Consider the following 26,831-nt stretch of genomic DNA (forward strand, 5'->3'; position numbering starts at 1 on the left):
TAATAAATCTTGAGTAATGTGGGTTTCTTTCCTCTTTTTTTTTTCCAGAACCAGTCTCTGTGTATAACATTAGTAATTGGAGCAAAGGATGCATCTTTTTGGAAATTTGGGCTTAACAATCTCTCTAAGGTCCCAGACGGCATCTGGCACAGTCAAAAATAGAAAAAAGATATCCTGTCTACCAGTCTGGCACATTAACTACAGGACCATTCTTCCTGCCTTTGCTTTATTTATTACATTGAAATAATTATTATGCATACTGAGCTCTTTGAAAGTACATTGCTATAAATACTATAAATAAATAGAAAAGTGAGCACGTTGTAATTTGAAAAATACCAACTCCTTTTTTTTTCAGTACATCATTCAAACCATGGAGCCATTATGACAGACCCCAGGGAATAATACTGCCATGACTCATGGTCCGATAATACACAATTTAGTGCAAATCAGCATGATGACAAAGACAGGCATTGCATAACAAAATAACAAAGGTGAGTCCTGCACAGCGGAATGAGCTGTTTCTTTCCTCAAAGCTCAGGGCTTACCCACAGGTTGTCAGCTGGTTACTAATGAACATGAGCTTTCAGAAACACAACCAACTGCTCTGGACTGCACACCTTAGTTTTCCTGCAGGCCTCACTATTAAACCTGCTGAGCAGGACTCAGGTTCTTTCTCAGTTACTGAGATTATCCTGCACACTTAGTGTCCTTGAACACTTTTGCAGTCCACTTTCTCCTCTCAGTGTTCCACTAGACTGCATTGTATGATTATATCAACTTATGACTTGAGACAGATTTTACAGGCAGGTCTCCTCTGAGGTCCTAATTCTGAGCAGAGGCAAAGATGTGTTTTGTTTTTTCCACACCAGTAAGCTTTACTGAAATGCCTGGTCATTAATGCTTGGGGCATGCCTTCCATGGGGATACAGCTCAGGCTTGTCCAGGTAAGTGTGGGCTGGGTAATTAAATCTCCTTGAGGCACTCAAGTAGTCAAGTTTAGGTGAGTGAGTAGCCCTTGTAAAGGCTGTAAGGCAGATGGTGTTCTAGCTGGAGCACTCTTTGAGAACACTGAGCGTGCAGAGGTGAAAGCAAGTGCAGTGAATGTGAAGGAATGAGTGCACTCAGCTGCTACATGGGCTCACAGGCTGACAGTCCACAATACTTTAAGTGTACTGGAAACACAGTTCACCTGAGGGCTAATTTCTGATGAAAGAGTAAACATGAATCCAGGAGTTGCCATTCATTTTTTGGTCCTTTTTTGGGAGCACTTTCTTTGACTTTGAGCTGACAGTTTGAACCCAAAGTGAACTTCACTTTAATTTGTCTACTAGCTAACAATATATGTGAAGTGATTCCCTCTTCCCCAGGCCATTTGTTCTGGTACAAAGATACAGACCACAACAGAAAATAATTTGTGGAGAGGAGAAAGAGCAAGCTGAGGGAGAAAATGATGTTCATGAAAATAACCAGCTCTATGTCATGGTCTTAAAATGGGAAAGGAATGCCAGCTCTGGGAATTGTCCTAACAGGATGATTTCACTCACAAGAGCTCTTGGGCCACTTCTCCCAGAGTGATAAAATCCATGAGTAAAAGCCTCTCACAGGCAAATATCTGTTGGCAGCAGCCCTCTCACAAAGCACACATCTCCAGTGGGCTGGATGTATTCAGTGCAGTCAGTGTAAAATGCCACAGTTCTGGATTACTTTGAGTTTAGGAAGTTCAAAGTGGTTTGTCAACAATATTTCTATTTCTAAATTCTATTTCTACTTCTATTTTGTGGAGTCATAGCTAGAAAGTATCACTTTCCATGCTATATATGAGGATACCAAAGTACAGCAAGACTCAGAGGTTTAGCATTATTTATGATCTTTGAAATAAAACCCAAGTTACCCATTATGTGTGGTAGCCAACTCTGTGGGGTCTGGATTGAGATACAGACTTAAGGCTGTTTGTCACAGACCTTCAAGATACAGGGGGCCATTTCTTATGCAGCAGATCTTCCCAAAATTCAATGTATCCTCGTCCTGTGGTGATTCTGCCTCATTGAAACCATTCCACCTTGAAGCTCATCTGGTAGAAAAAGCAACCCCTTAAGATGTGGCAACTGCTGCTAGCTATGCCTGGTTAAGACCAGGATCTGTAAAGATTCAGAGGTGCTATCTTATCTATTTTTTTTTTTCTATTAAGTTACATTCCTTCTTTGCCTGTCCTTAGTAGGTAAATTCGCATGGCTGCAAATGTTTTGCACAGAAAGGTGATGTGCTGTAAGTGCTACATTGATTAATCTTTCCTCTATTTCTTTTATTATCCTTGAATTACCGGACGTTTTGAGAAGGAATGGTATCTTTTGTGATGAGGCTGGCAGCATGCCACATTGATGAAAGATGTCCTTGTAACCGGAACAAAGAAGCCCGGTTAGGGATCCTGATCCCAGCGGGAGCTTTCTTGGGATGCTTTATGCGCCCCAAATGTCCAGTAAAATACTAGCTCCAGAGAGACACCTCAAAAACCCCCACCAAACCCAGGCCCTGGCTTCATGGCACCTCACGCGATGGCTCACGGCGGGCGCACGGAGCCGTGAGCGGCTCTCCGGGAGGGCATCCCCGGGCCTGGCCGGGGCTGAGCGCCTCGCCCGCCCCCGCAGCCCGGGAGCGACGGAGCCGGCGGCCGCAGCGCGGCGTCTGCGTGCGGGGGGGCCCATGGCCAGCGCGCCCCGGCCGGCCGCACCATGCCGAACAGGGCCGGCCTGGACACCGCGCTGAAGATGTCCCTGCGGCGGAAATCCTCCAAGATCCACTCCTCGGCCGGTGAGGAAAGGGCGAGGCGAGGCGGGCTGGGAGGAGGCGCCGCGGCGGAGGAAGGAAGGCGCGGCGGAAAGGAAGGGAAGGGAAGGGAGAGCAGCGGCGCCTCCATGGCGCGGCCGCCCGGCCCTGCCGCCCCGCCGGCCAAGGCGCTCGGGGATCCCGCAGTGGCTTCCCCGCCCCCGGGGGCTCCCCTGGGCGAGGAGGTGCCTCCGGCGGGGCCCGGGCGAGGCGCTGCCCCCCCGCTCCCCGGCCCCAAGGGCACCGCGCCCCCGCTTGCAGACCCCGGCCCGGCGCTGCCGCACCTCCCGTCCGTCCCACCAGGGCCCCCCGGCACCCTCAGCCCGCCGCGTGAGGAACCCCTCGCCCTCTTGGCTCTGACAGTTACTGACAGGGACATTTCTCCTGGTCAGAGGGCAGTACCGCCGGTGCAGGGGAGACAGGGGTCCCCCAACCCACCCCGCCGGTCAGGGGCCTCTGTCCCGTGACCAGGAGTGCGGAGAGCATCAGGCACTGCAGTGAGCCTGCGGAGAGGTCAATTACAGGGTTTCTTAAGAGGTGCGTTTAGGAAACTGTTTTCCAACTAGTTCATAAAAAGAAGTAGACAGAAATGGAAGACTTTGAAGGTAGGATTCTCCTCACAAAAGACTGACTTCTGTAGGACCAAGGTGCATTCAGATTTTATCTCTGGTATGTTCTGCTTGGGCATAGATGAAGCATCAGTGACATTGCTGGTGACCTACAGACACCCTTTCCTGTGCAAATTATTTAGGTGCCTAGTACAGTTTCTGTGGTGAGTAAAACTGTAGTATAATGCTGTTTTAGCTCTTTTTGTTTCAATGAGAAATGTGCACATTTCCTGATCAGATCTGCTTTGGGTTAAATCTCAGAGCACCTTGGAGAGCATTTGCTGGATTGCTTTTGGATGGTGCTGTATTTGAAGATGTCCTTTAGCCACTCATGGCTGTTCAGCTCATGGAACCAGGCTAGAGCTAGCTGAAAGAAGAAAGCCACCTTCCTTTTGGCTCCTCTGCACAACCTGGTCACTCTAGTAACATTTTCCTGTTTGGTCTCACTGCTTGGTAGCAAGGACAGAACATCAGGGACTTCTGCATAGCAGAAGAAGTAAGTGGGATGCTGAGCAAAGAGGTGTGTAATGCCTGCTCAGAGGAAATGGTAAGGTTTCAGGGTAGGATTTAGCATATTACCCTCTCTACTTACCTTCAGCCTAAGTCATTCAGATGAAACAGTTGCAGTTAAGCAGATTCCACTTTCCAGTGTTTGGGGATATGTCCACTTCTGCAGTCCGATCTGAAACCCTGCCTTTGATAGGGAGGCTCCTTTCCCAGAACTGCAGTTTGGTAGATCTTTTTGTGACTTAACCTTTGGAATCCAAACCTAGGCTCCTTTCAGTGCTTGGCACTTGGAGAATGTTTAGCTTCAGCGTAGCATACATAAGGAGTTTAAGCTTCAGCTTTTGTCAATGACAGAATCACATACAATGGTTTGGAAGGGACCACAGAGAGTCCAACCTCCCTGCTCAAGCAGGGTCATCCTAGAGCACATTGGATGGGATTGTGTCCAGAGGGTTCTGGTTCAATATTTCCAGTGCTTGGTCACCCACAATCCACAATCGTACTCATGGATCTAGGTGGGTTAAGTTGTGCCTCGATGCGCTGGGTGGTTGGGGCTCCCAGATCTTCTAGCTGAGATTTATCTTTACACAGACTCAGACTTTTACATGTTCCCTGCGTGTCACATAAGAAGAATCCAAATTAGATGATACTTTGAAGAAAGGTGGGGGTTGCTGGTTAGCATTAAGATCAATTTCTAGCTCTTGAACAATGTATTTCCTATATAGAATATTTTCAAGGGTAACAAGAGTAATATCTAGTATTAAGTTGATTGTAGTTGGTTTAGTACACCAGAGCCAGCTCTGGTGACTTAAGACAACCAGAACCAATCTCTCTGCCACCCAGAAAGTCCTGCCTTCCCCAGTCGTGTGCATTCCCACTGCCTTGCTTGTGTCAGCAATAGCCATTAGATGGTTACCTGTTCACTGGGATCAGTGCTGATGTGGCTCACTACCAGCCTGTATGATCTGAATCCCAGCAGGGACCAGACACAGAAAGGCAGTAGCTCTGTTTTTCACAGCATGTTGTGGCTTGACGTGCAGACCTGCTGTCTGTGGGGGCCAAACAGGTTCACGTGAGGGGCTCTGGGCTGTGTGAACCCAACTGTAAGAGCCTACATTTGGAGACTGAGCCACAGTCCACTGACAGGCAGTTCAGATGTGGTTGTGTGGTGGCACTGCAAAATCTCAAGATCCTTCTGAGCTGAATGGTGTGGAGGGGGAGCTGGTCACCCTATTGTCATCCTTAGTTAGGGTCAGGTAACTCTCTATCCATTGCAGGTTTTTTGGCATCCATGTATCAAAATGTTCTCTCTCCTTTCCTTTTTAGAAGAGAAGATCTTTCCTGCTCTGAAGTCTTTTAGTTTATTTGCTAGTTTTGTTTACTTTTGAGGGAGTTTTGGTAATCTAAAGTATTAGGTTTTAGTTTGGGTCACTGAGATTTATTTTCATACCATGTAAAGCATTTCAGTAGCTTACAGAAATTCCTCTTTAGTCAAGAAGAACACTGCCTCTGTGATGGTCTAACAATACCTTTTCGTCTCAGATTTTCAACCCTCCTGCACTTGGTAGTGTGACTTCCATATGTGCTAATACAGTATAAAGTGCATCTGGAATATTTGATAGAGTTTTAAACCTGGTTAACACTGGTATAAAGCACTTGCCAGAAAAGCAGATGACGTGAAAAGGAGAATTTAGAGATGGGAAGTCACCTTCTGCCACTCAGATGATCACTGCGCTTCTTTTTTATGCATTTGCTCATTAATCGATTTTTTTCCTTGTACAAGTAAACCTTTTTATTGCTGTAATGTTGTACCAACTGAGCTAAATTGATTAGATTTAAATTATTCTCAAAGTCTCTAGCTCCTTACTGTTGTAACCACAGACATCAAAGACTAACTTCTTCTTCTCCTTCCTGCCTCCTTAAAATCACTAAAAATAAGAAACTGTCAATAAGACATTGGATTACAATGGCATTTTTATTTTTAGGGAAAAAAATCGAATTTCAGCTTTATAATGGATTAAAGGTACAACCGATCTCTATATTATTTACTGTGGTCTTTTTCAATTGCTCAGTGATACACATCAGCAAGAAAAGTATTTTTAGTGTAAAGGTAGTAACAGGATCTTCTCTCAGGACATGGTTTTCCATCTACTTTTCCTGTGAAATACTTGCTTATAGTTTATGCTGTGTTTTTGATTTTAGAGTCTTAGTCCTTTCCTTGTAAAGTATCTATCTCTTCCATTTTTCAGAGAAATGTCTATGCAAGAATTTCTTTGTGCTATTTTTGTGCTGTGATATAATTATCATGATTGCAACTGTTGGGAAGCATCATACAGAGCAGTTAAAACCCTACACAGGCACTTGTACTTTGGTCAAAGCTTTTATCCTTGAGCAAAGATGGTTAAAGCATTGGAACAGGCTCCTCAGGGAAGTGATTGGGTCACCATGCCTGGAAGTGTCCAAAAATGAGTAGACATGGCTCTTTGCTGTAAGGTTTAGGGGGCATGGTGGTATTCAGTCAAAGGGTGGACCTGGTGATCTCAGAGGTCTTTTCCAACTGTAATGATTCTTTGATTTTATCTGTAGTCATATACAGGTTAGACATAATCCCTATAGATACAGATAAAATGCCCTGGAGCTACAGGTGAAATATGTCATCAGCTCTGCGTGATTTACATATGGCTGTTGCTGCTTCAAATGAGGTGTGATTTGGTTTTGTGGAGGCAGGTTCAGGTGGTGTAAGAAGCATGGTGAAGGCTACAAAGCTTTAACCTTGAAGCTCACTCTCATCACCTCTACTCACAGGATATGTACATCCTATTTTGCAGGAGGATCAGCAGTTGCCTTGGATGCATTTTTAAGCAAACAACCCCTATGAAGGGATCAGCAAAGTGCTGAGCTAACAAATTCTTTAAAAACTATTATTAAAACTGTTTAAGTAAGAATAAAAGCCCTATTCTGCTGAGAGAAATGTACCTGGCAGGAGTAGTGACAGTGGGGACTGACCAGGGCGGTGTACTTCCTCAGCAAGTGCTTTAACCACCCATTAGCATCACCAAGAGTCACTGAAACATTGAGCAGGACGATTGCAACCATAGTGTTGGCACACAGAAATTCTGCACTGTGATGGGGAACTTTTCCAGGGTAAGACTGAACTGCTACCAGTTTAGTGGCAGAAGTTAGTACTGAATGGACAGACTGCTTTAGTCCATGTTTGTTCATGCACACACTCAAACTGTGTGGTGGTAATTCAGTGTGTTACAGACCTCCCATTGCTTTTCATCCATGTTTAACTGGCACACAGTGCAGTATAATGTGCAGCTCATTTTATCACATCAAAGGCCCCATCCTATTTATGTAAACACCAGTGACAATTATAAACACCGGGGACAATTATAAACACCAGTGACAATTACGCCTTTTGACAATGCGCTCATCCCAATAAACCCCATGCTCTACGTTACTATGTTTCTGTAGTAGCACAAAGGGGAACCTTCTCAAGCTGTTTGGGATCTTGCACGACTATAAAGTGAGGTGGTGACAGCAACAGGGCTAACTGGAGGCCGACCTGAACTTCTGCTGCCTTTGCTTAAAGCTTGTTTGGCTGTGAGAGTTGGTTTGCATTAGAATCGGAGGGAATTTAAAATACCTCTGCTTAGGACACTCAATTAGAAAAAGGTGACTTAAGCACAGTTACTGTGGAGCAACTTCATAAATAACCAAGATCCTAAGTAGAGTGGCAGAAGAAACATTTTTTCCCTACTCTGATGGGGGAGGTGACACTATTAATAAATTCATTAAAGATCAAAGCACTCAGATGATAAGGAATACGTTATTTAGGAGTTAATTGAGGACATAAGAGATTTAACTACCCTTCTGTTTCTAGGATCAAATGAAATGAATGTATTTAATAAAAGTTTAAAATTCCACTTGCTGTATAGCCAATATATGAACTCTCTTATTCTACTTGAGTATTCATAACTCCATTGAAACAGACACATGTATTGCCTATTTATAGAAACTGTTTTATTCCTTCTCTGTGCCACTCTCTCCACAGGACTCTTGTTTCAGATTTTAGTTTTCCAGCAGTATCTGCTTTTAGTGTACTTCCCTGTGCTGGGTGAGTCAGTTTTCTCCTTTTCTGGGCAGACCTAAAAGCACTGCCCTACTAGTGTGATTTGGCAGAAATGCCACTCTAGTTCCATGAAGGATTAAAATATCTAACAGTGAAATGACTGCAAGGAAGTCTGCTTGTCTGTTCAGGGTCCTAGAATATCACCAAGATGATGGAACTGCTGGGTGTACTTCCTTATGGAACTCACTGAGCAAAGAAAGAATAGTCATTTAGTATTGCATTTCCACTGCCACAAGGTTTGAGTGCAGTCTTGATCTCTGCCAACTCTGCAGGGTTTTTTTTTTAACCTGGGAATCTATGGCTTTGTGAGTGATGTTGCTCTAAAACATTCCCTTTTTTTGTTACCATTAACCCCCTTCCCTCTACAAGAAGTTTTAAGCTGATAGCTCCCATTGACTTGAGATGGTATTTTGGATGATCACTTGAAAGCTGATATCAGCATCTAAAAGCGATCACTCTCCAATTAGCAATTCACAAGGCATTTTTATTGTAGTGAAGCCTTGCTGAGGGCCCTATGGAACAACCAGGTCACCTGTTTCTGTTCTTCTGGAAGGTTGTCAAGTGATGCTCTGTAGATTTTGCTACAGGGCAAGACTCTTGGCTGTTTCATTTTCCTTTGGCTAGTCTTTTTTGAGCTGTCAAGTATGGCCTTTAAATAATCTTTGAATCTGACTGATTCACTACTTGTGAAGCAATATCCTAAGCACCTATGTTACCTTTTTTCTGCAACAGGGAGGTGTCCCAGGCTTGTTTTCCTGTACCATGTTGTATTGTGACACATTTTAATTATGTCTGTAGTAGTACAAATACTGGAATATCTGTTACAGGCAGTATCTGCAGAGACTGATTGTCAACATGTTCTTTTAAGGGATAGTTAATCCCAAAGTCTTTCTTGCACATATACCTGGTAGAGCAGAGCAATATACTGGATTTTGAAAAGGCAGTTGAGTATCTCTGCAGCAACATCTTTCTGCTTCTGGGACAGCTTTTAAGTGTGGCTTGCCACAAATATTTTCCTTTCAGTCTCTTATCTTTTCCAGCTAAGCTACTTAAGCCTTTTGGAGCAGTTGCAGGTATGTAAGACATGGCATCTGAGAGCTTTAGATAACTGATTCTCAGCTGGTGCACTCAAAGGATAATTTGGGAAAGATCACTGACACAGTTGAGGATTGGGAAAAAACCCCCAGATTTTACACAGTTCGAGGGTTTATTTTTAGTGCAAAAAACTAATTATCAATATTGAAAATATATTATTTTCAGTTATTCCAGTATTTGTTAGGAAAGCTCTCAGATTTTTGATTAGTATTATTGCCAGCTTTTCATAATGAATCTTGCCCACTACAAAAGTTCCTGGAGAGTTTCTTTCCAGCCCCAGGAGTGGCTATATGCCTGTCTGCTTTGAAGTTCTTAGTTGTCAGACTGCTGGCTGAGTGGTAATTACATGACAGTAAAATTACTGGAAGATACAATGGAGCAAAAAGACCTAAAAACAGAAGATGCAGAGCTTTGTATTTCAAGCCAAGGTGTGATAAGGCAAAGCTGACATGATGCTGATTTTAATGGGTGACCCAATCCAACCACCTATTTGGACTCCTCACAGAAGTGACACAATCTGTATAGTTACAATAACACATCCATGTACATGACATTCACAGGAGGTTTTCCTGACAGCTACAGATGTAGTTACCTACACCTTTTAGTGAGCACTAAATCCAGTTTAAATGAACATGAAGTGTCAGTAAATTAGTCTCAATATTCTCATGTTATGATGAAGGATCACAAGACATACCATGGATTTTAAATATATTTCACACCCCTTACATAGGGTGTTTTTGTTAATTCTAGTTCTAATTAACAGTTTGAAAACTCTTGCCTTGGGGTATTAGTGCAAAAAGAAGGTAAATGAGAACTTGTCTTCCACTTGACTAAAATGGAAGAGCCATGATTGTATCAGTTCATAATGGATCCAACAAAATGTGTCAGTTTGTTTTAGCTAAGGGTTTGGTTTGATGAATCTGCCTTCTTTTAGAGTGCTGGAAATCAGGATTAACACACATTTAATTAGCGTATAGGTTCTATAAAGGAGAGAAGGCAGCCTGACATCTTGTTTAAAACGGATTGTGAGGTCATGATTTTTAATTCCTGATTTCTTGAATGCAGGTGACCAAACCCATTCGATTTTATCAAATGAGGAGGTAGTCAGAAAGAGTGAAAGCAAAGTCTTTATCTCCTTATAATAACATCACCCTGATAAATTTTTCTACTTTGAACAGAAGGAGGGCTCAGGTGTTATCTCTTGTCAACCCAGCACTGTTCTGCCTATTTGTACAAAACACAGTAAAGGCATTCTAAGATTCTGTGCCCGTGAGATTGGGGAACATTCAGCCCAATGCTTATACAAAGGATACATGAAACAAGTTCCCCAGGCTTTTTTGTGCCTTCAAATACTCTAAGCATACATCACCCTACTTAACAGATGGTGTTTATTTGTAAATAGAAGACAAAAGATGCTGAAAGGGTATGTGCAAAGTCAACATCAGCCGTCAGAACTCTGAAACAGATACAGAGGTTACATCTGCATTTGTCATATCAGTTACACAGCTGGGAATCAGCATTTAACCTGGAAGCTTGAATCTGAATTCCAGATGACATTTAGTCAACATTTCTGGATCACTGGGAAGGCTCAGCATAGTTATTGCTTCAGTGGTCCCATGGCTACTGAACTGAAATACATCAATTGACATCATTGACATCAATTCTGGTGCCTTGTTCTGAACTGGGACGAAGAGACAGGGGAACTAAGGTATGCAGGTGCTGCCCAGGCTGGGGAGGGCACCACCTCCGCTTTACAGATTAACAGTCAAATCTTCTTCCCAGAGTTTCACTAAGACAAGTCTGCATCTGGAAGCCATCCTTGTGCCATTTACCTGACTGGTCATAGGGGAAAAAAGGAGCTTTCAACAAGAGCCTAGCAGACAGACAGGAGGAGAGAATGCTAGCCCTGCCCCCACCAAATTTATCCTAATCCTGCACTGCCTAAAGAGGAGGAAGCATTCGCTATCAGTCCTTAACTAAAATCCTGATCCCTGCTGAAGTTTTCCCACAATCTTCAGTAAAAAAAAAAGAAATAAAGTTAATACCCTCTTTCTTATCAAAGTAATTTTATTTACAAATCTGAAATTTGTCTTTGAAAAGTTTTTAAACCCTACTAGTCATCATTATGGTAACAAAATGGGGTGATCAGTCTTCAGAAGGAGAAAGGAGTGGCTAGAAAGATCTGAAATATCTGAGGAGAAAGAGTTCACTTCTTACAGAAAAAAAACCCCAACAACCTTAATTTGGTCTGGGTCCCAAATTAAGACACTTTGGGAAAGTGCAAGTATCAGTCATTACTGTAGTTATTTTGGATCCATTCCCTCTTGTGAAATTGGAGTTGGACATTGAGTTTCAGCTGGGATTTAGCAGTGAGCAGCTGCATGGTACTTACTTTCCAGCTGGGGTTAAACCACGACATATTTTTTCAGGTCTTTCTGTATAGTGCTGAGCCCCCATAATAGGAAGAATTAAAGATACATTTTCTGGAGAAGGTGAGCTTCCTGCTGTGAGTTGCAATGTATACTGTCACTAAAGCTGTCCAGTGAACACAGATGAAACTTTCCCTAGTGCCTTCCAGGTGGCCCTTCTGTCATGGGTCTCTTAATTGGGACTGTGAAGACAGTATCTTCCACACACAGCATGGCCCCAATACCATTACCACTCTTGTGACAGAGTGGGACACGTGCAAAATTCCAAATCCAAAATCCCACAGCAGACCCAAGAAGGTCTCTTTAGCTTCAGGATCTCCACTGAAAACAAGAAGTCTGGTTTGTGTCACTGTAGATGCACCTGCTTTAAATCTCTGGCCATTTCCACCCCTGACTCCATACTATTCTCCCTCAACTGTTCTTAGCCATGTTGTTTCTGGTAGGAGTTCAAGTGAGAGACTTCAGCAGTCCTAAACTTTCACCATTAAGAAAGACTGGGCTGCAAAGAAATTTCTGCAGTCCTCAACACTGGATGGTTTTGTTGAAGTTTTGGCCTGCCAGCTAATTACCTAAACCATTTTCTTTGAGGGCTTTCTGGCAGGACCCCAAAGAGAAAAATAGGGAATAAAATAGCTGTAATAATAAATCTGATATGATCTGGTTGAGACAATGCAATTTGTGTTAGTGCTAAATAGCAGGGGATTTAAATAATTTAGTATTCATTTTGGTACTTTTTGGTTCATTAGACAGCCAGATTCCCAGGGTGCGTGTACTTGCCATTCCTGCTAGGAACATTGTTGTTTACAGAGACATTAAACTCTTTTATCACTGTCATCTTCTATATACAGAAATCCTGACAACCAAGGACAAGAGTTAATCTTCGATCTTCCTACCAGAAATCTCCTCCCTTTTTTTTAAATTAAGGTCCCTTCTTAAGACACCCAGCACTTTACAGACACAAGCATCTTGCTGAATCTTTTACAGGCTTCAAATCAAATCAGAACAGTTTTGCCCTCTGATGAGATGAAAACATTTATATTTCTGTGTACCAGTTCACATCTTGTCAGGGCAGATGGTACTATTGAAGAGTACATTGTCATTAATTTGGGACTCAGCAACTGCAACCAACCATATTTTTTATTTCCATCACAACTTGTACACAAACTAGTGTTCAGTAATAAAACGTTAGTATCCTAAGCAGAAGCCACAAAATTTACTGAGGTAGAGAAAAGTAGCATTGATGTGGTAGCTCCTGTCTTTGTGAGGAGCTAAAGCTATTTCACTGCAGTTTCAATTGTTTTGTCATCAGTGGCTCCAGAGCAAGGGAATAATTTTAGTTACCTACTTCAGAGGGCAAGATGAAGATCACAGACAGCTACGCAGTGTACGTATAGTGCTCAGAAGCAGAGGGTCATACACAAAAATATTTCTTTAGTCAGGTAAGCTTACAGCCATTAGGTTTACTTGTTGTCATCTGGCTTTGGTGGTGTCAGACCTCATGAAACTAAGTACACCTGGATATTCTGGACAAAATAAACAGAACATGACAATTTATTTAATCCCCTGCTTCTTAGAAAGGTTTATTTTTACAAGGTAATTTTATAAACGATATACCTTTAGGTTTTTTGGCATTATTTTTTATTGTCTAAGTTGTCTATTAACAATGATTCTATATTGACATAAACAATTCTAATAGGAAAATTGATATATCCAGTTTAGTAGACTAAAATTTGCAAAGAGTGATTAACAACCTGAAGAAAGGGGGAAGGGAAGTTCTACATTAAGAAGATTGGCAGTGCTTCAACTAGAAGACTATGCTGTGACTGAGGCTATAGCCAAAAATAGAATTGGATTAACAGAAGAAAGGCAAGTAGATAAAACTAAGGTCAAAGCAGAAATAGATGCTTTAGAATTACCTCATGCACCAAAAAATATGAAGAGATATTTAAGGAGTTTTCCTATTATATGCACCTATAATGGAAAAATCAACTTACCATAAGAGGCACTGTGAAAAATGACTCAAATAATAAGTTAATTAAGAAGATCTAAGCTTAAAAATGGGCAGAAAAAAATAACAACAACTTCTTCTGATTGTTTGTACAGGCTTTAACGTGCATGGTAGTACAAATAAACTTACAAAAAAAAAAAAAACTTGTAAAAGAGAGCTGTGGTAATACCAACACTTACAAAAAGAAACAGTAAAAATACCATTAGACACTTTCATTGAGGTGGGTAACAGAGTGACAAGTCAAACTCAATAGGTTGTGCTTTAACTCCTCCCCAGAAAAAAGGCTTAGCTAGGTAACAAGTTCTACCTGATGACAATTATTACAGCTCTGTTTACACTAACGAGTCCTAGATGCATAATTAGTAGGGGAGAGAAGCTAATGCACACAGATAGGAAGACTTTAAAAGGGGGAAAAGTAGAAAAAGGTCATGTCTGTAGAGATTTTGGTAAGATAAGCTGTAGTGTTTAGGAAACTTGTACTTTCTTGTAGCTTTGAATTCCAGTCAGGTAAGTTGGTTTCAAAGGAGGGAGGGTTGTGCTTATTTAAAAAATTTATTTTTGATGTGTTCAACTCTAATGCTCTGAGGTAGATACTGACTTATCTTTTCTTCAATTTTCTACATGGAAAAGCTGAAGACCTGTTTTTTTGATAGGAAGGTAAGATAAGAGCTAAGGTAATGATCTACTAGTAAGCAAGACCTATGTCTGCTTTTATTGTAATGACTTTGTTCATTTATTTCTGATTAGATATTCCTTGGTAAAGGCATAGTCAAAACCTAAACCCTGAGAGGAAACACTTAGAAATTCATAATTCTTTCCTGTAATTCTGTGTTCCTGTATGACATGAGCACTACAGTGATGGCTCTCAACAGCTCCATTGTAGGATTTATGTTAAAGATGAAAGGTATACTTGCTTAATGCAAGAGACTCCTTCAAATTTCTTGGGATGTAGGGCTCATTACTGGCAAGGAACTGTTGTTTTGATGAGGAGCTCAGTATTAAGACAGTAACTGAATGGGAGGGATTTCTCTCCACTGAGTACTTCTGCTCTTCATGGCAAAATAGAACAGCTGTGTGGAAATAGTGTTTCAGTAATATTTCTAATGACCTCTGAATGTGGAATAGCGAATTAATGCTTATTAGTTTGGGACTTCTGCTCATATGTGACCAAATAATTTCTGTAATAGTCTGTCGAGTGAAGAGCAATAAGGCTTGCAGTCTTCCAGAAAAAACTGCTATATGGAATTTGTCTCCAGTAGTTACTTCATAGAACTAAGTATTTGCTTTCATATTTTTTTTAAAAAAGGGAGTGGGTATGAAACCTAGATTAGGGGCGAGAATGACTATTTCGCTTTCAAAAGGTGTCTCCTCTTTCACAAAAAGACTTAAACAATGGGTATAAAATCCAGGAATGGCTAGAGGTTAGGACTGTCTGAAGTTCTGTCCTGAAGAATGTGTAGTACCTCTTGGATTCATCATCTGAAGTCTAGCTGATAAGCCTTTCCTAGGAGTGAAACACCAGTGCTTGCTGTGCCTCAGTGGTTGCACTGTCACTGGAAATTGAGTCAGCCAGGTAGTGATATTCAGCTTTAAGCAGTGGTTGGTTGGTTTAGGCTTTTTTTTTCCCCTTCTCCTCCCTAGGGCCACTTTTTAACGAAAAACTCCTCCAGTACCAGCACATGAGTCATAAACATAATTTCCTCTAAATTTGCAGCAGCCTATGCAATACTAGATAATTAAATATTGAGAAGGTCTGTGATTCTTGTCTTTGCTCATTCTAGAAGCAATTGCAATAAAACTCTCCCTATTGCAGACAGGTATTGGAATGTCTCAAAAGTGACAGATGGATACAGTACAAATGTACTTAAAGTCTCAGAAATGATGCAATAGGTCAAGCTGATTCCTGATCCAATGGAAAGGAAGCACTTAATGTTTTGGCAATGACAAGCTTTGTGTGGACCCCAGCAGGAGACCTGTAAGGTTGTGGGCTCAGCATGTCAGGTCAGCATAACTCTGCCTAAATCAAATTCACTGTCACCAGTCTGCAGCAGTTCAGGGTCTGAGCTATAGGATTACCAGAAAAATCTGTCAAAGCATAATAATATATCTTCTAGAGATCAAGCCACTGAAGCTATTATCTCTCTTTGGGGGTGGTGGGTGAGAGGAGAGAATATTTTTAAAAATGATCCAGTACAGATGCTGCAGACAACATAGCTGTTCCAGGAAGAACAACCCGCATAAGAAGGCTGGGATTTTTAAAATAAAAATACTTTCTTGGGGAAAACATCTCCAGCTATGCTTATAGTATAGGACTTTGGCATAATAGTAGCAGGTGGCTGCAGCATTAAAATAACTGGTAATTATATTTTTCATATAATGTGCTTCAAAGGAAAAAGGAAGAAACCACATGAGGTTGTAGTTCGATCAGCTTTATTCTCATCCTTGGTCTGGTGTTTTGGCTAAGGCTGCAGAGCAGAGATAAGACTGGCTGATACTGCAAACCTGTAAGCCTCTCTTATCTGTCAGTAGTGCTTTCTTCCTGACAGGGACAGGCAGAGGCGTGCGATGGCAGTTTTTCTCCTTGTCCTTGGTTAAACATAGAACTGCTGTTGAATTTTCTGTTTTGTAGGTCTGTTTATACATCCATTACTCTGAAAATAAACTTGTCCTACATGGAAGATATTCATTAAGTTCACAAGTCTGTTCTGAGCTTAGTGCAGATATGTCTTTGTTAAGCTGCCCTAAACATAATTAGCTGTGTTCTGGTTTTGGTAGCCCTTGGTGATTCAGATCAGTTGTAATCAATATAAGAGGTTCTGCACTAGATCCTTCATTTGGTGGTAAAGGCTGGGAGTGCAGTAACTACCCTTCTAGGTCCAAATATAAAAAACCTGAAATGCAGGTGCCCATTCTTCCATCCCCTTTGCTGCAGCTCTTCTCTTGGACAGGTGGGAATTTCTGTCTGGTATTCCAAGTCCCCTGGAAATTGCCAGGGAGCAGTCCTCTGGGAGGGCTGCTAATTCTCACACCAGCATATTTGCTCCTGTTTGAAGGTGCCTTAAACAGAAGAAGAATGTCTTTTAGAGCCAGAAAATGACTGAGCAATGTGCTGCCTCTCTGCATGCCCTGTGCCGTGAGGGCGATAGAGGACAGCAGAGTCCCTCTGCCATGTATCTGTTATTCCAAGAGCTCTGGAAATAGTTACTCTCAGGTTTATGTTGACTTTCTGCTAGTGACAGGCAACTTCATGATGTCCACTCTGTATTGAGGATGGCATTTCTTGTTGCTCTCATGGAAGCTGTGTGATGAGTTTGTGTGGGTTATGCTCATATTTCTGAGATTCAGTGCAGTCTTCTACATGGTTATGAAGTGTTCCCTTCATCATGTGGGACTGCTGAACAGTCCTTGTTCTGAAGGAGGAGGGCTAAAATTTTCTTTTTGTTTAACAAGACAGTATTAATTTTGTTCCTGTATTATGTCAGACTTCAATGTAGCTAGCAGATATTAAATTAGACAAATTACTAAAAGATAAATAAGGACACAATAGACTAATTTTATTAGTTACTACACTATGCAGTTACATGCTGTTTTCTGCAGGGCATTTAGATGCTGCATGAGACATCTGAAAGTATTTTGCAATTAGAGAGAATTAATTGGTTGCCAATTTCCTCTCTTGAATGCTTCCATTAACAGACCCACTAACAGTTGTAGTGAACCTTTAATGAATACAATAAGCCACATAACCCATATGAGCCTGCATGGCTTGGTACATGATAGGTTCTGTATACTATAATAGTACCTTGCAGTCATATTTTCTAAGTACTTAATCAACAACTTGATATGATTTTTATTTAAAAGTTGACTCAGTGGAGAGAATGGACTATAATTGAATTTACTTGCGTTATCTTTTTCATATCTGCTTTGTTCTATGTTAAACACATTTGGAGAAAGGCAAAAATAGCAGTGTAGCAAGGATATAGTTGATTAATAATGTGCTGCTCTTAGTTTAACACTCAATCCTTAGAACTTTTAGTATAATGCTGGGGTACCCTCTTGGGTAGGCTAATTTTGGTGGCTTGTGCAAGCCCTTAGCAATGCAGATGGGATCTGCTCCATGCCAATTCAAAGGTGTGTCTAAGGTGAGTGCTTGGATGTGTATGCCTGTGCTGAGCAGCAGGACCTTCATCTATGGGAGTCAGGATGAGGTAAGATTAGGCCTTGCTTCTGCAGTAGCCTAGTCACTTCTTCCTCCAAGTCATCCTTCCCTGTTGTCTTCTAAACCACGTGTCTTGTTGCTATAAAGCAGAGAGCAGGGGTTTGAAGAAATGCTGGGAGTGAACTTTATGCTTGACTGTATCCATCAGTTGGTCCTTGATGATAAAAATTGCTTCTAGATCAATCTTTGTTCCTCCCATGCAATAAAAGAGATATATGGGTTTGAGACCTGGAGGTTTAAGGGAGTTGGCTTAAACTCTAGTTCCCTACTTTGTAATTGAATGTCTTCTTGCAAAGATAGTTTCAGCTGTCCTGTATGGCATATAGGTGTGCTCAGGGTATGCCCATATGGTCATGTATTTAAATGTCTTCCTGAAAATTGGTGTTCTGCTAAGATCCTCTAGAGTGTGGACTTCTGGGTTTGGGGATGTAATGTTGCTGTTTTGGACAAATTTGGGTTTAAAAGATGAGACTTTTGGGGGATTTATTAAGTGTGAATTGTGAGTTGTCCTCAAGGGTGCTGGGGGAGCCCCATTGTTTCAAAGCTGGCTCTACTTTGCAGGGCCACTCTCTCACAATGCCTTACCTCAGATCAGCCTTCAGGATGTCTAAGCTGTCAGCAGCACTAGTGAGGAAATGGTGCTCCCTGAGACATAGCTGGCTTGCTGCTGGCTGAGCCCTTCCCAGTGAGAGGAGAAGTTGGTGGTGAGATGAAGACATGGTGTTGGATTTGTTGGGCTTTTGCAGTAGGATCTGTCACAAACTGTAGAGGGGCCAGCATTGATTGGGTTGGTAGTAGAGCTGCAGTCTGCCATGTTTTGTTCTTAAGTGTTAAAATATGCCTTGATACTTTTATCAACCCATACCTGATCAAGGAAAAATATTCATCCTTGTGCCTGCATAAAAGAAGATGCTTTGAAGAAACAGGGCTTTCCCAATGTGTGTTTTCCTTCTGCTGAGCTCTTCCACCATACCTGTACACATGTGCAGACATGAGAAAAAACCTGACTTCCTGAATAAATTGTTTTTACAGTGCTTTTACATTTTAATAAAGCAGTGGGATTGTCTTTGTGGTCTGATTGCTATTGGCTGAAGAAAGTTTAGCAGCCCTACTCATCACTCACCTTACTCCATTAAGGGTAGGAGCAGCTCTGTCCATACGTAGCTGTTGTGAGGTACTGCATAGCAAGTAAATGGCTTGTCTAAGCTGCCTCTGACAAATTCAGTTCATTATCTGCAGCCTAGTTCATTAACCATGCCTGAACAGTGAATACTGCCATATTAGCATTGCTAGTGGTGCATTTTGCATGCTGCCTTTCCTCTTCCTCCCCTGCTGCCTCTTGGTCAGCACTGAGGGTACCTGCTAATGTCCTGAGTGTTTGGAGCAGAGCTGCTGTGTAAATAATACATAGGGCTTAAAGGTTTCAGGCAAGTCTAGTTAGAGTGGGTAACCTGAAGTTGAATGATGGCAGAAGATGCCCACTACAGGTTTTTCATCTGATGCAAATCTGGATTTGGGTAGAGCTGTTCTAGATCTCCCTGTGGTAGCTAAAGCCAGTTTTCCCCAAGTCTTGATCAGACTGCTTATCTGCAGTTGCTAGAACAGAGCTATCTCTACCCTATAGCCTGCTTGCCTGCTATGGGTTCCTTTGAGGTCTTTGTTGGTGGTGGTGGCTTTTTTTTTTTTTTAAATAAAAATTTTTATGTGTGATGAGGATTGCCTATAAGGGAGTTCCTATGGATCCACTCATCATTAGAACATTTTTATGAGAAGAGTGTTGGGGCTGCATTAAACCTTGAGAACCTGTAGGGGAAAGACTGTGCTTGGTCTCTCTAAGTTTAAAAGCACAGAGATTCAGTGTGTTACCTCTGAATCTTTCATGTCTGTTAGACTTTGGCCAGTCACCAGAAGTTAGGCTGTAGGGCTTTGTTAGGCAAGAATTGGTAAGTGAGGCAGTTTGCTTTTGGATTCGTGCGTGTGTGGCCTTTCATTTTAAAAGGCATTTTTGTACCGTACTGCCACAGGGTGTGAAGAATGCATTTCTTTGTTTCACTTTGTCGCTTCAAGAAGATATTGTTAAATGTTTTTATTTTTCCCATTACAGATATTTAGCATTCTTGCCCCTAGAAAGAAAAAAAAAAGGTAAATGAGCTCTATAGCATTTTTAATGCTGGCTTAATGTAAGTGCAAATAAATGCAAGAAGATGTAGTGGCTTCAGGCTACTTAGAGCAAGCTAGAGTTATCTTAACGTAGTGAATATTTGGCTTTTCTTGGTGTTTACTTGAGAGGATATTAAAAGGATTAAATAAAAATACCTATTCTCTTTATTGATAGTATTACACTATTTGCAAGTACTTAGTCTTCTTTATTGACATCAATATTTTAACTTTCTAAAGTAGAAGGCCTACTTAATGTGGAAGCAACTGCATTGATAAGAGTGAGACAAAAGCACTGTTAGCTGGATTGTAAGGACTATTTATTATAGGCATTCTGCTTTGGTTTGGTGGCCCAAGTTAGTAAAGCACAAGCTAGGTGAGAGGACATGAGTTCACAAAACTGAAAATAGTTCACTATGATGATTCAGTATTATCTTTAGAGAATAGATGTATAATAGGCATTGCTCCTTTTTATTGAAAGGCTGGGTTTCTGTGCATTTTGTGAAGAGGTGATCCAGTTGGGATGAGGGTGAGTAAGAAGTTGGTTATCTTGCTAGTGAAATTTACAATGTAATTTGCTCCTGGTGCAAGGTTGTTTTTTTTTTAAGAACGATGTTCTGTTAGTCCTGAATGTCTTCATGGAAGTCAGCAATGACTTCAGCTGACAGTGCTGCATTCCTACTGTACATGGCAGGGACGGTCTGGCATCCCTGTGCAAGAGTGTCTTTGGAAGTGCAGTTGGCTCCTCTGCCTTGTCATAACACTGTGCTGGCAACACTGCAGTTGTGGGTGTGTTTACAGTGGGAATAGAGGTGATCTGGCATCTCCTGCATTTCAGTACTGGAAGACTGCTCTGGAGTGCTTTGAAATCAGAGACTCATCCTGTGATATCTGTTAATGTTTGCCTCTGAGTTTTTCTAGCCACTAGAACAGGCATATTAGTGATTATCTTTGCAGAAAATACAAAAGAGGATAACAAAGTTGATGGTTTGTCTTTGGTTTTGACTGTGATTGCTTGGTGAATAATTGTTTATGGACACAAAAGCACTTTGTACATGTGAAGTGCACTTTCTCTAGGTAGCACTAAGATAATCTAGAAAGAAAGGTAGCTTTATGGAATGCTTGTTCGCTCTTCCTTTGTATGCCAGGTATCTTAAAAAATGCATTTTTTAAAAAGGGAAAAGCTGCACTTGAGTATGTATAGATGGGACAATGGTTAGAGCTGAACCATAAGAAGCCTCCAAGGAGGTACAATTATGGAGTGAGTGATAGGCAAGAAGTTCTGCTGGTGAAATGTGTATATAATTCTTATTTTCAGAGTGTGCCTAATTTTATGGTGCACTTCTGTTTATCTGTGAATAGTAGTGCAAGATCCAACTTCAAGATGCTTTTCTTTCAGTAAGTTGTGGGGGCTTCAGGCCACCATACTCTCTCTATTGTGGGACTTAGTGTGCTTCTTTGCCATGAGCCTTGAGATAGATTGAGGCTTGAAGTCAAATTCTTGCAATGATTTAATGTTTTAGTATCTTGCTGGATTTCTGATGAGAAATGTCAACAACTTGGAGAACTAAGTTATGGAAAGTAGAAAACTTCTCCAAGCTGCATTTTTTTATTATTTTATAAATTTATTTAAGTTTTGAAACTTGCTGGCTGCTGTAGGACGAAGACTGGTGGCAGATAGGACCCAGTACCTTCACTGTTAGTCAAAGGATGCCTTGCAAAACAGAAGGTAGCATAACCTGGCTGTATTTTCATGCTCCCTTTTGGCTCTGGAAAGGACAATTGGAATTTCCTTTCTTCCCTTCACCTTTTGAAAAGGAAATATTTGATGTAATTTTTTTCAGAGAAAGGGAATATAGAAAGGCTTCCTTTAGCAGGTTACTGACTTGTGATAAATCTCATATTTATTGATTTTTAATATATATTTAAATAAACAGAATAGATATGTGAAAAGCTGAGTTGTCTGTAGATCTTATGGCAATATAGGCTTTTGTGTCCCATCATGAAATCAGAATTGTTTTACTTTTCTCCATTAAAATTCCATAAACATGAATTGGCTGACTCATTACTAATCTCATCAGGATTAAGAGACTTTAATCTTACTCAAACAACATAATAGCATAATGGAGTAATACTGGAAACTGATTTTTCTTGTTTGTACTCCATGCATTTGCATGAAAGTCCTTACTATTTCCTAATTTAAAGCATCAAATCAACAGCTTGGAGATGATCTGGTAAAAATAAATTTAAAACTGAAAATTCTCTTACTAAATTATTTGAGGTTACACTCTTGAATACTAAGTTATTTGAGGTCTCCATAGATCTGAGCTGCTCTGAGAATTAATTCCCTTCCCAGTCTGTGATAGGGAACATGAATCTTTGATTGTATAAGCTAGGGAATTACATTTAAAAGAGAACCTACAGCTACTCTTTCATTATTAACAAATGCCTGTTGGAAAGATGGTCTTTCTGACCTCGTAGGCAGTTCTATGCACATCTGTCAATGTTTGCCATATGAAAGCATAAAACTGGTGCTCAATGCAAGTGTTACTTTAGGACTCTTTTGAACAGATGCTTTATAAAAATCTTGAAGGGATAAATCCTGGAGGAGGGCAAAAAGCAGGTTTTTGAACTTGACAAGAATCCAGCAAAGGACAAAGGAATGTTAATTGGTTATACCTGAACTTTTGGCTGTAAAATACTCTCACATGCAAGTGGCAGTAGTAGTTATTACCCTGCTCATTACCTGCCTTTGAAAAGTTGGCTTCCTGACTGGGAAAATTGAGCTTGAACTAGTGGGGTTTGATACAACAGTATTGTTATCTTAAGTCGCTTGACTCCACTGACAAACAGATGCTAAAAGAACTATTTTTCCAATGTTTCAGCCACTCTGTTCTCTAACCAGCAGCCTCAGGCAGAAGGGATTACATCTTGTAATTAGATGCTACCCCTACCAATCTGATCTGTTTTGAAGTCAGCATGCTAAAGATTTTTAACCTTTTAGAATGCAATAGAAGTTAAGCTAATAGTGGGTGGGATGGTGAAGTATAATGAATGGAAAACTTGTCAGTTCATCCCCACAAAAATCCTATAAATATTGGTGATACCAAATCTATTTTGAAATTATTGGAATGTGGGCTTTCTAATGTAATATTTAAACAAAATGTCATATTTCAGTTGCAAGATGCTGAGAATCCAATTTGTTACATAACAAATACAATTTGTCTAAAAATTACAGCAGAGAAGTACATTCTAGGCTTGAGAAATAATTAGCTGCTACAATACTTGAGTAATTGCTAATTAGTGTGGTTTGTGGCCAGTACTGATGAAGTCACCAGAATAGGAACAAATGCACTTAAGCCAGCTGTGGTATTTGGTTTCTTGCTTGTAATCCTTCTCATTGGCTTGCCAGGAACATGGCCAATGTATTGACTCTCTTTCTACTCTGAAGTACACAGAATGAAGAGATATTTGCTTTATTGCAAGTTATTAATTGGGTGAAACTTGGTTTTTAACAGCTTGCAGCATTCTGAGCTGTACTTGTGGCTGTGGGCGCTTTGTTGGCTTTGAGTGCTAGATACACACTCCAGTAGTCAGTTTGTGTGGAATGAAGGTGCTGCAGGGGCTCAGCATGTTGTGATCATGTATTTGAGGCTATAGGCAGAGGAGAGGCTTGAAGTCTGAACTTCAATACTGTTAAGCAGTTTAAACTTGTCTACAGGGTAGTCTTTTTCAAGGAGCACAGATCACTCACTCCCTGCAGAAGGAAAAGCTGGTTTTGCTAGGACTCCCAACAGTTAATGTGATGTTGAACTGTATCAAAAATATATTTCTGGCCCCCAAAAGTATTTGCATTTCACCAATAAGGATCAAACCATAAAGGAGTAGAAAACTTTATAAAAAAAGTTGACATCTTGATGCTCAGCCTGTGTCTTCAGATGTGTCTCTGAAGCCATCATCTCTAGGATATGTTCAGCTTCTAGTCCTTAACTTTGCTAGCTTGATTAGTTACTAGGAAAGAAACTTCAACTTAATTGTAGCAAAACTGTATTATATTGAAAGTAGACTGCTAAAGGGAGTTTTTGGTGATTGGACAATATGCTCTGAAAGAGACTTGCATAAAATTAACTTTAAAAATTCTGTTCAGCTCTGATCTGTGCTCTGGCTAGATATGTAGTGACCTGTCAGGACTTAAAAGATTTAGACCTCAACTTCATCTTTAAACTGAAGAACTTCTGCAGCAAACCACTCAAAATCATTTATCCACTTCATTCCTGAGCAGTGTGTATACTGGGGAAGGGACAGGATTAACTGCTAGGGTGGGGTATTGTCTGGATGAGCTTCTATTCCAGGGTCTCCAACAAACAGCCTCAGTTTTGCTCATAAGTGTTGTGACCAGCACTATTTCAGGCCACTATTTCACTGTGGGCTGGCATGTTTAGGTACCTTCCTAATATTCCATGCCCTTGGAGATGTTCCAGCATGGAGAGAATGTCCTGTAGTAGCCTTCACAAAAAACTTAAATTGAGCAAGTAAGATAAAATTGCTTTCAAGGTTTTTTTTTTAGAAAAAAAAACAAAAACAAACAAAAAACCGAAAAACCTCCAAACAAACAAACAAAAAAACCCCCAACCAAACAAGAAATAATAAAAAACCAAACCAAAACAAAAACACACAAAAAGACCCCCAAACAATCAAACCCAAAAAAGCAGTGTTAACTGGCTATATATGTATTTGCAGTTGGACTGAAGTTCTGCTTTGCATTTCTTTAACAAATTTTCTCCCTTAGAGATTTGGAACTTTAGGAGGAAAGTAGATCCAGATTTGAAAATCTGGAATTTATGCAAGACTGATAGAAATTCTGTAATGATTTCTAATTATTTTATAATAAGGACAACTTCAAAGCTTTGAAAATCATTGTTTAATACTGTTCAATGATTTGATCACTGGTCATTTCCAGCTCTGTGCTCTTCTGTGAGGTTACAATTGCAACATAGAGTGACTGCAGTGACAGCAGAGGATGGCAGCAAGCCTACTGTGCTTCATGTTTGGATGCAGTCAGCTGTCAGTACAGCTGGTTGAGTTGAAGTCTGAATGCAGAAGTAGGGGCAGCAGTACTAATGGGGGCAGTGATGCCTGCTGCTGCAGGTGTGGGCCAAAAAGGAGCTGATGCAGGCTCTTGGAGGGGTGTAGGCTACCTTTGTGATCAAAATGTGGGAGACAGAGAATGGGAAAGAAGCTTGTGTTCTGCCTGATGACCCTTCAAAAATTTGTTCTGGTCTGTAATCTTGTGGTAAAAGGGATTTTCAGAAATTAATGTATTCCACAAGGGTATGGACTGATTATTAAACAAAGGACTGGACTGATTATTAAACAAAGGACATGGTTGGATTTGTGAGGTACAAAGGCCAGGAAAAGGTTAAAACTTACATAAATTTTTCCGGCTAGGTTTCTGGACCCAGAATGTTCAGTGCTTGTGGTCAACTCTGAAGGCTCCTTCAGTAATAAAATGTGTAATGGTATCTGTGGGATGAAGAATAGCTCAGTAGGTCTTGGTACCTGTCTGTGATGCACTTGGATCTTGAAGACAGGGATACTGGAAACAAGTGGCAAGAGTCCAGTTCCTGTTGCATGAAGAAGTTCACTTGTGCTGCCCAAGTGCTGCACAGGTCTGACTCTTACCTTAGCCTGCTGTGCCTGGTGCCTTGGCTACAAACAGGAAACCTGTGGTGGGGATGCACGTGTTGAGACTGGGTCAACACTTGTGAATTAGAGATTTCGTTTTCACGTGCTTATGTTGGTATATGTCTAAAATATTTGCTGTTTGCTGGTGAATCATTCCTTAGTGAATCATTTTAGCTAGGCATTCCTGGCTTATCCCCTAGCATGTAGTTCTGATTGTCAGGATAAACAGCATGACAATCACAAGGTGACTTTAGGAGCAGATACAAGTGGATATGTAATAAACTGATCTGATATTTAGTCATTCACTGTGATTGTTAATAAGTTTGCTGAAGTGTGAACAGTTTCCTTGAGGGAGAAATGCATTAAGGAGTTATCCAACTTTCTATTCTGTTTGTAAGCTTCTGTTTTTAATCTAGTCCTTTCATATGCATGCTAGGTATACTAAACAAGCAAAACCCCGTTAGGGAAGTGCACACAAAAAAGAAACTTACATTCAAGTCTGTTTTACTAGAATAATTGTTGGACCCAGCAAGATGCAAGCACATCTATTACATCAGAGATGAACTTTGTCTTCAGCATTAAAGCAAAATGCAAGTCCTTCCAGCTTTGATGATACTTCTGATCAGCATTATGTCAAGCTTCTAGCTCACGTTCAAGCAGTGTGTGGGGAGAGGAGCCTGCATTGCAGAACAATCAAGCCGTAATTGCAGGCAATCCTGAACATGTGATGTGTTTACTGTAAAGGGTCAGGGAAGTACTTTTTTTTTTTTGAAGGACCAAAACCAAGCCTGAAACTCCAAAACTCTGAACATTATGATGTCTAAAAAAAGCTTTTGTCATGTTTTGATGTCTGACTCATTTTTGTCAATGCCTGGAGCTGCCAGCACTGAGTCAGTGGTACTCAGCATTATGCATGGAAGGGATTTCCAATAATAAAAAGCAGTACTGATGCAAGGCAGTGATGGTAAATATGCCAACAGTACCAGCTTAAACTGCATTCTGATGGTTCTTGAGTATCCTGTATATGGCTTATGGATGTTCTAGTTGCTCTGAGAGAAGCTCACAGAGCATACAAGCCAATGAAGGATGTAAGGAGATCTAGGAAACTTTGAAAAAAGGTAGCTTGAGTGTGGCTATGATGGCTGGGATGAGGCTGTAGGGTGCAAGT

General features: G+C 40.9%; 1 protein-coding gene across 3 annotated transcripts in view; it reads left to right on the forward strand.

Annotated features, from left to right (window-relative positions):
* The first annotated feature begins 2,545 nt into the window (after positions 1-2,545).
* ATP8A2 (ATPase phospholipid transporting 8A2) overlaps positions 2,546-26,831 on the forward strand; it is a 320,133-nt gene continuing 295,847 nt past the window's right edge. Inside the window, exon 1 of one of the 3 annotated variants that reach the window (XM_071434042.1) lies at positions 2,546-2,808. In XM_071434042.1, coding sequence (XP_071290143.1) covers positions 2,730-2,808 — 79 coding nt within the window. In that variant the 5' untranslated portion in view covers positions 2,546-2,729. The remainder of the gene's footprint in view (positions 2,809-26,831) is intronic. The other 2 variants (XM_071434041.1, XM_071434040.1) reach the window with 2 other exon arrangements.

Source organism: Agelaius tricolor, unplaced genomic scaffold (genome assembly GCF_023055355.1).
Source record: "Agelaius tricolor isolate 1412-34295 unplaced genomic scaffold, bAgeTri1.0.p SCAF_9, whole genome shotgun sequence".
In the NCBI taxonomy this organism is placed as follows: Eukaryota; Metazoa; Chordata; class Aves; order Passeriformes; family Icteridae; genus Agelaius; species Agelaius tricolor.